The following is a 9643-nucleotide window of genomic DNA, read 5'->3' on the forward strand; positions in this document are numbered from 1 at the left end:
AGCTCCGGCGGAACGCTGAGCATCCTGCGCAGCGACTCCTACGCCGAGCTCAGCCAGTACCGAGACCAGCACTTCCGGGTGAGCAGTGGCCGGGGGCGGGCGCCGCGCGGTCCGGCCGGGCCGGGCCGTGAAGTAACGCTGTGTGCTTGCGGCCCAGGGGACGCGGTACGACCAGGAGCGCCTCCTGAGGAAGAGCTGCACGCTTTACGTGGGGAACCTGTCCTTCTACACCACCGAGGAGCAGATCCACGAGCTCTTCGGGAAAAGCGGCGACATCAAGAAGGTCATCATGGGGCTGGACAAAGTGAAGAAAACCGCCTGCGGCTTCTGCTTCGTGGAGTATCCTTGTGCGGGGCGGCAGGAGCGGTCAGGGTGTGGGTGAACTGCTCTGCACTGCGGGCCCTGCGTCGCGGGAGAGCTCTCCGAGGATAAAATTAATCGTTTGCTAAAGGGTCTGTGGGAGACCCTGGTGAAAGAGGGCAATGCTGGGCTCACGGTTGGACTTGATGATCTTTCAGGTCTTTTCCAACCATGATTCTGCGATTCGAACATGCACTGCATGTCGAGCGGGGTTAACAGATTGCTTTCGCTTTGATACTTTAACGCAGACATGCCTTAGGTAGTTGACCTCTGCAGTAAATTCATATTCTCCGTGCCGAGGTAAAAAGGTCTTTCTTTTTGTACACACATACTTGTAAAGTTTCTGTTGGCATCCTTCATGCTTGTCACGTGACTTCATTATGTGCACGTTTCTGAGGATCATTCTGTTACTGGTTCTAGTGAATTCACCAGAATGGTGGAACTTTGCAGCATGAATGGAGCATACCTGGGGCTTCCCACTCATTAGCAGTAGAGCTTTGTGTTGTTAAATGTCAGCGTAATTGACAAACTTAATCCAATACATGCGTTTTTGATGCTTGAATTCCTGCACGTTCCTGCCTTTCACTAGCAGTTTTCTCAGCTGGTGTAGCTTCATAAAAGCGATTGCTTTTTGAAGTAACTGAGCAGGAACCTGGTTAAAGCAAAGACTTGGTTTTGTAGCTCATTTCATATTGTTCTTTTTTCCATGTGTTGAAAGTAGAAGTCCATTTTTTTCATTAACCTATTCTAAGGTATTATGCTAGAGGAGATGCTGAAAATGCAATGAGATACATAAACGGGACCAGACTTGACGACAGGATCATAAGGACAGACTGGGATGCAGGATTTAAGGAGGGTAGGCAGTATGGCCGTGGAAGATCAGGGGGACAGGTAGGTTGTTGTACTGCCTGGGGTTTTAAGGGAATGATGACTTTGCCAAACTTCTTGGTTTTGAATGAGCACAGAACAATTTCAGAAATAGCAACTTAGGGGTCATTGTTTAAGATAACACTGGAACACATCTGATCAATGGCAGTGTAATCCAATGAGAATAAATAACTCTTTCATATATTTCACTAAAAGTACTTGCAGAAACAACTCTTAGCTTCCTGGGGAGATAATACTTACAAGTAAGCCCAGAAAATGTAAGGGGCTGTCAGGAACACACAGGACAGCAGCTGGCTTACCCCAGGTGGAGCAGGTGGCAGTGTTGTACTGCCGAAGCCCAAGGCTGGCTATCCTTGCTTGGACTGTGTCCCCAGACACAATTAAAGAGGAAGTTGGGATATGCTGTTCTGGGCTTCTGCGTGATGCGCTTCTGTTTTGTCAGTCAGCTCTGTGTAGCCACTTACATGTTGTGATGTCAGTATAACTGTATTCTAATGGTGTAACAATTTTGAGAAATTGTTTTTCCTTGTCTTTACTGGACTTCCCTTTCTCCCTCCTTCGTAAGGTCCGAGATGAGTATCGGCAAGACTATGATGCTGGAAGAGGTGGCTATGGCAAAACTGTTCAGTGCCAGTGACTCCTCAGCCTCACAAGAGAACCAAATCTGCATTGTGAATGTCCCCAGGCACAAAGTAGGTCTGTGGCACATGTATTCACAGAAACTCCTATTCATGTTTCTGTGAGCACATCCTATGTTCAATACCTCTTCTGTTTTAATACCAGGGTCCAAAGCGTTGCAGAGGACCTGGGAGCAAGGCTTTAAGCATTAGAATGCCTGGGGCTTTGGTCTCGACATGCTGCTGTAACTTACTGAAAGGAACAAAGATGTAATGTTGTGGTGCTTTTTTCTTCTCTGGCAAAACTTGATTATTCTGCCACTGGGTTTTGTTTACATTGGTATCACAGGGTGGAGAGCAATGATAAAGGATGATTGGTGGATGTTTCACAGATGAAAGAAAAGGCAAAGAGCCTGAAAAGGAAGTGGAATTTCTAAGGAAATTTTTCAATTTCTAGGGAAGACTTTAGTTGCAGATTTTCTGGGGCTACTGGTTTAGTATCCTTTTTCACTGGTGCTGTTCCTAGAACATTAAATGAACAGACATAATAAAACAAATCAGATTGAGTTCAGGACTCACAAAGTAAGAAGAGAGCAGGAAACACACCTCTGCAGTCTTCTCCAAAGTATAATTGTGATTGTATGACAGAAAACAGCAAATATAAGAATTACAGTAGCTGTTATTTCACAGTTTGAGTATTAGTATTTTGCCCTGTCTGGTAGCTCTCTACAGCCTTAATGTTTGAGGGTAATATCGTCCCTGTGCCTGTAAGGGGTGCATGAAGCCAAATCACCCCCAAAATGGGGTGTTTGAGGACCTGGGGTTATAATGAGAAAGTTTCTTCCCAAAATAGGTTTTCTATTTGAGAAACTTGATTTCAGACAAATTAAAAATAGTAACAAAAGAGTTTTGGGAGGAGCCCAAAACTTTCTACTGAGCATGTGATAAGAATGGTAAAAAAAAAATTTCAGGATTGTGTAGCTTGTTGGGTTTTGGTTTTTTTATTTCCCCACTGGATCCTGTTCATAATGCTTATTGATATGTTGGAATTTTGGTGTACTGCAGACATAAGTTTAAAAAATGTGATCCCAAGATCAATGAAATTGACCTGCTGAAATGAAATCGTTTAAAAGGAACTGTTACAGGGCTTTGGAATTTCTTCATGGACTTCTGAGTTCCATGTGAGTGGCCATTCATAAAGGTTTGTCCAAATACCTTGTTGTCCATGACTTCTTAGAAACTTTTAAGGGTATGTGGAAGTTGACTTTTACTCACTGAAGGTATTTAGGAAATCTTGATGTGTTTCTTGTGTACAGTTAGTCACAACTGTTACTTTAGGTTGCAAAACCAGATTGAACAACTGCTTACTTAGGAAATGTGGTTTTGGGTGGGCTTTGAGGTTTTTTGGCATGTACAGTAAAGCTAGATTTTTGGGATCACTTAGCACTGGTCTGCAAACAAGACTTGGAACAAAGTTATCTTTTCCAATACAATACATTTTATTCTGAGTTTACAGCCTGTAATCTGCTCTAGAACATTGCTGAAGTTTATTTTTCATTGTATCAACTTTGTATAAAAAATGTGTTGCCAAAAACTCTAAAGTCACTTTCTTTTAAATAAAGCTGCAACATTAAAATGGTTTGTTACTCTTTTTTTTTTTTTTACAGAATCAGTTGTATTCAGAAAGGAGCTGTATTCAGACTCTTGGCCACATCCTTTGTTTTAGTCTCTTTTAAGATGGAGAGAATGAATATTCTTTCCCTTTGACTGGATTTTCAGCCTTATTCATTTCTTACTGGAATTCTGAAAGGTGTTTGGTTAATGCTCTTCATTCTGGTTTGGATTTCTTTGGGTTACAGGACAGAAATTGTGTACTGATAGTGAAGTAAATGTGAAAGTCTTTGGTGTGTAACAAGTAGTTTTCTAGGTGATCTTCCTTACAAAAATGAGGTTTAAAATTGTTTTTTATTGTAAGTACTGCCAGACAGTAATTCTCAAATGAAATGGAGGTGGTAATAAGATTGTCACAACAATTACTGTTCTTTGCTGCTTATGTGCAACGGGTCTGGAAAGAGTCTATTTTAAAGTGAGATTTTCTGTTTTGAGAGAGATACCAATCAAAATGGGAGTTAAAACCACATAATGTGTCATGTGAACTCTTAGAATCTCAAAAGCTCATATAGAGGAAATTGAACATGGTTTGATTGTTGCCTTCCCTAATTGAAATGAGATCTGGGTCTGCTGAACCTAGTGTTTAATGAAAGGAACTGAATCAAGTTTTTGAAACTTCCTCTGGAAGCTTTCTGACATGCTGGTACAGTGTGATTAGATTGTCTCAGAAGGACAGAATCTCCCATGCTTCTTGGACATGCTACTTCATTACAATTAAGAGCGCTTTCGTGGAAGTTCAAGCTCTGTGTTAGTGTTTCTAGGTACTTTTTCATCTTAATTAGCTACTTTTATGGAATTGTATCCATAAAGAAAAACAGCAGCTAAGAATATGAGTGTAAACTTAGATATGCCTTGATGGAAGGGAGGCTGTTAGAAATTAAAGCAGTGACAGCTTCAGTCTCTCCCTCAGACTGGTGCAGGCTCATAGGGTGATTTACATGCCTCTCTTAGGCAGCAATGGCTGCAAGTAAGATTTGTATTCACAGCATTTGAATCTTGGTATTACAGGGCAAAATGAGTGGAGTGTAAAAGAATTAGAGGCATTTGTTTCCAATGACTGACAAAATAATCCCATTAGCAGTGTCTCACTGCAGGCTCATTCCAAGGTGGTCTGTGTGTTAGGTTACTTCACTGCTTGGTGCAGCAGACATGTTCCTGCTCAGGTTGGTGCATGCACAACAGCTGTTGGTGTTAATAGTTCTTTCTACACAGACAGTTCTGAAAAAAATACTGAAACAATTTCAGCTAGTATCCAGCACTTCATCTTCCACATCCTGTCGGATTAGGCTTCTTGTGAAGGTAAAAATTTATGAAAACTACTAAAATTGACATAGTTTGTACATGGTTTCATCTCTAGATGAAAGACAATTCTAGTCAAAGGAATGCAATCCACAGGGACTGACCTGCTCATAAACTGTTGTTTATTTGCGTTTCTAAAGCACAAATTGTACCTTATGCCAGAGCATATAAATGAAGACAAATTAAGGTGTACATTTTTCTTTGCAGTTTCAGGTTTCTGCTCCTAGCTGAGTGTATTTGGTACTTTCAGGTGAATATGGGGCCTTACCCACTGCAGGTAGTGTACTGAAAAATGAGAGATGGTGGAGAGAGTGTCCTGGGCTTCCAAACATTGTGGTTTTGAATCCATAAAATGATAGTATTTGTACATTAAGACCGTGTAGCTGCACAAAGGTAGGAAGTATTTTGCACCCCTGCCAGTAGAGGACAAAGTTGCACGAGAAGAAAGTTTGCTGACCTTGAGAAACTCCTTTCTGAAAGCAGGAGAGATCAGTTCTTGTGTCAGGCTTCCATAATTTTTGAGGATCACCTTCCTGCCATTCTGCTTCCCAACCTGCTTTCTGAGACAAAGATGTGCTTTACTTCACTGAAGTAATATTCTCCAAGATTATTTTAGCTTCTACCTGAAGGCCATTTGAGTGTCTATTTGGGTTCTTTCCAGAAAAAAAAAAAAAAAAAAAAAAAGGCTGAGCCGGAGTCGTCTTTGCAGCTCGGAGTAGCTGGTGAGTTCAGATGTGACGTGAGCGTTTCCTTCAGCGGGAAGATGAAGTTTGAGCGTGGAGCACCCGAGGGGCAGCTCCGGTGAGGTGTCGGTGGCCCTCTCTGGTGACGAGGGGGGCAGCTGCTGGGAGCGGCGCGGGGCAGGGGCTGCAGTTGTGCCGTCGAGATTTTACTTTGATTTGGTTGTAGAAATGACTAAAAACGTGATTTTCATCAAGGAGATAATTTTAATCTGTAGACCATTTCTCAGAGTGGAGGCAAACGGAGGTCAGGATTTGCAGGTTTGTAGCCCATTGCTGTTATCTCTGTTTAGCAACAGCTTAATTACCTTTTCCACTGGATTGTGATATGCAGTGGTGTGTGGTGACTTCTCTCCCTGCTCCCAGCAACCTCTTTGGATCTTGCCAAAGCACACCCATGATATTGGAGGAGGGCTTGACTCTAAGATACCCAATCCGTGTTTCACAATCTCGCATTAATTGTAGTTTGTGTTATTGTGCCAGCAGATCTTGTGCCAACAGTCTGTTTTTCGGTCTCTAGCAGGTTATAAATTGAAGTTCTCTATTGCACACAAAGTAAATGTCTGCAGCTTGACAAGAAGTTAGGCAGGGTTTTAAATGTCTGGTTTGTTTCTGTAGAGTCACAGTAGTCCTTCAGGGACTTTGCAGGCTTAAATGTCTGTTGCTTCTGAGTATCCCTCTGGGAAAGTGCCCTTTTATTTAATCTTAAAAATTTTTTGTCTGATTCATAGGAGGCTGATGCTGTGTATGACAAGCCTGTGGTGGATGAGGTGCTTGGTCTCCTCAGTCCTCGTGCTGGCAGGGCTGTCTTTGCTAACTAATATGTTTCACAGCACAGTAACAGGTGAGAGTAAAGTAGACACACAAGTAGGTGCAGTAATCCCAGTGTGCATGACCTGAGTGAAATGTCGATTATTATTTTTTTTCACATTTGGACAAATACGAGTTATTCCTGGTGTAGGATTTTATTGCTTTGAAGGTGCTCCAGCAAATGCTTTTGAAAACCCTTTCACACCTGTTCAGTAAGAGTTGCAGTCCTGCTTGAATATTCCTCCCAGAATCTTTCTCTTTGTCCTCCAGTGCTCATCTCTGACTACATAAAACCTGCTTGTATTTTGTTCTGTTATCCTCCTACCAAGTCTAGACAAAGCCAGTTGTTTCTGCCCTGACCGGAAAAACTGCCACAGTTCCAGAGGCTGTATGAAGGGCTGAGTCAGGATTTCTGACACCAAGTTGCATAGAGAAAAAGTGAAATACCTTCCGTCAAAAAACAATGTGAATTAAGGTTTACTCAGTTAATGACTGGGAAGACATCTTTCTTGTGTGCCTTGATGAGTATGTTTGTGAAAAGAAGACTGTGATTTAAAGTAATTTTGTTGGGTTTAATTTATTTAATTGGAGCTGTTTCTGATTTCCTTTTCAAGGTGGGCCATCTCATAATTTTTCTGGGACCGATGTGTTCCAAGTAGAATAGTATTGAACCACAGTTTCTGTTTTTTCAGGTAAAATTAAAAGACGTCTTTTCTCATAACATAATTTGAAAACAAATGAGAAATAAGATTTGCTATTTTGCTGTTTATCCAGTTACATGCAACATAAATATCAGAATAAATTAGTCTAATTGAGTCACCTTGTCATTACATTTCTGAACAGTGAAGCTTTTCCTTTCTGTACCAATCTCTCCCTGGAAGCAACAAGGTGCAAAGAAAATTCTGATTTTCTAGTTAGAATAGGTAAGAATATGTTAAGTGCCAATAATACATACTTGTATTATAGTTGTACATCTGTACCTCACATGCACTTTGAATTGCATTAGAGTGTTTTTGTTTCAGTTTTCTGACTTTATTACTTTAAAATAATGCTCCTATTTTTTATGCTTTGTGTCTTCATTTTATGGGGAATCTTCCTGTTATGAGAAAGTGCTGCTAGTCTGTTCAAATTAATTGATTATGAGTTGGTCCTTTTTGTTGTGTGTTTGATTTTCTGTAATATCATTGTTTCATATCTTAAATTACTTTTTTGAAAATAAAAGCCCTGTCAGCTGCTCCTGCTGCCACAAGATGTCGTGAGAAGCCATGTCTGGCTCCAGGATGAGTCAGGGCTGCCAGGATTCTCAGTCAGCTGAGGAGCTGTTGTGGAAGGAACGATGTGTTCTGAAAGCATCTCATCTCACTGGTCTGCTAAAGCAGCATCTGCATTTCTTGAAGAAACTCTTGCATATTAGAATTCTGCTTGAAACAAAAGTGACTGGTGACTGATTAAACTGTCTTCTACATGTCCTGAAGCAGTAGAGTTAGGAGTGCCTTAAGGTTGCTGATGTGTGGGATGCCTCACAACAGCATGCACCATAGAACTGAAAGGTTGTGCAGGCTGGCAAAGGAGTGGCGTGTGATTTGGGTTTTGTAGGGGTTTTCCCCCCTTTGAATTTACTCCAGTAAGAGGAAGAAAATATTTCCACAAACTGGAAAGAACTTCTTCCCATTAAATCTGCACTTTTGCTTGTGCTTTAAATTCCCAGCTGAATTTGCTCTTTGGAATCTTTATATTAATGTGAAAAAGCCTTCAAGCAGCAATCTTAAAAAGTTCCATCCTGCACAGATGCCAGGAGCAGGTGTGTGCTGGTATCTGAGCTTGCCAGGGGGACATTCAGGAGAGATTTTAAAGTTCCTCAGATCTCTCACACCCACTCCCTGAGTCATGGTGGATGTTTTGATGAATTGTTTTATAGGGTACAGTCCTGTCAGGAACTTCTATCTCCCATGGAGTTCAGTGAGATCTGTGTGCATAGTGCTAAATTACTGGATGTGTTTTAATGAATTTTGTCTACTTAATTCTCCATAAACTAACCATGTAACATGCTGAGACACCAGGCAAATTCTTGAAAGGCCTTTGGGAACAGCATTGACTCCTGAGTTGTATCTCAAAGTGAGTTAGGGAAGCTGAGCAAAACAGTGTCACAAAAAGTAATGAGAGCATTTTGAAAGGGATTCTAAAAATTCCTCAGGATAATTGTCCAAAATCACGTGCAGGACAGAATTTTTCTCAGAATCCAAGGCCATGATGGCCAGCAATATTACTTGGTTTACAGAGTTTGACAGGAAAGGCATTGCTTCAGAAGAGCGCACAAACCTGGAAGGATGTGAAAGGTGAGGGAAGATTCCAGCTGATTTGTCAGTAATTCAGATTCTAGACACAAAATGGTTATCAAGGCAAAATCAATTAAACATTAAAAGAGGCTCGGAAGCCTGAATAAATATGTGGTGTCCATCAACAGTCCCTGGACACAGTGTTGATTCTGTGTTTAATCATAAATTTTCCCCTAAAGATGTTTAATTGAACTAAAACAGGTGTGAGAATGGCTCATTCCCTGTTAGAAATCAAAATCACTTTGATGTCCATGAAGGAGTGGTGCTGTTCCTCGTGCTCTGTGAACTGTCCTCCTGGCTGGGCCAGGTGCTGGGCAGGCTGGAGCTCTCCCTAAGCAGTGCACACCTGGGCAGGCACAACGCCCTCCTTGGTGACAATATGGAACTGAGAATTGGAGAATGAGGCAGGGCTCCAACTTCTGACAAATTTGAAGGTAATTAACTATTCCCAGACACAGAGTTGTTCCGAGAGAGGAGCAAACATACCATGCAAAGCTGAATGCTGCAAGTACCAAAGCTTTCAAGGTCTCAGGGTTGTGGTGGGCTCTGGCAGTGGAGCTGGATGGGTAGCACTGCAGAGAGCCTGTTTGCACTGGAGGTTTGCAGCAGAGTGGGTCTGACTGACTCATATGAAGGATGGTCAGTGTTCAGCTGGTGAAGGCTGCAGAGCCTGTACTGTGGCTGCCTTCTGTGGAGAACGTCTGGGTGCTTTTCCCTGCACGCATGGCGCTGCTGCAAAGCTGATTTCCCTTTTTTAATGGTTGTGGCAGGTGCCTGCTCTGTTCAGGAAGGGGGCTGCAATGCAACTATTAAGTCTAGGAGAATTTTATTATTTTGTGGATATATGGATACGTCCACATGAAGTTTAGTCTGGATTGAACTTCATGTGAGAGTACTGGAATCTATATTTCAGGTTTTTAAT

The 9643-nt window shown here is 41.8% G+C and overlaps 1 protein-coding gene across 1 annotated transcript in view; it reads left to right on the forward strand.

Moving 5' to 3' along the window:
* The window catches only part of NCBP2 (nuclear cap binding protein subunit 2), a 5114-nt gene extending 1610 nt beyond the window's left edge, over positions 1-3504 (forward strand). Inside the window, exons 2-5 of the mRNA XM_008644186.2 lie at positions 3-78; positions 158-339; positions 1113-1251; positions 1814-3504. Of these exons, the coding sequence (XP_008642408.1) occupies positions 3-78; positions 158-339; positions 1113-1251; positions 1814-1885 (469 nt within the window). The 3' untranslated portion in view covers positions 1886-3504. The remainder of the gene's footprint in view (positions 1-2; positions 79-157; positions 340-1112; positions 1252-1813) is intronic.
* Positions 3505-9643: the final 6139 nt, after the last annotated feature.

The sequence above is a fragment of the Corvus brachyrhynchos genome, unplaced genomic scaffold (genome assembly GCF_000691975.1).
Source record: "Corvus brachyrhynchos isolate BGI_N302 unplaced genomic scaffold, ASM69197v1 scaffold221, whole genome shotgun sequence".
In the NCBI taxonomy this organism is placed as follows: domain Eukaryota; kingdom Metazoa; phylum Chordata; class Aves; order Passeriformes; family Corvidae; genus Corvus; species Corvus brachyrhynchos.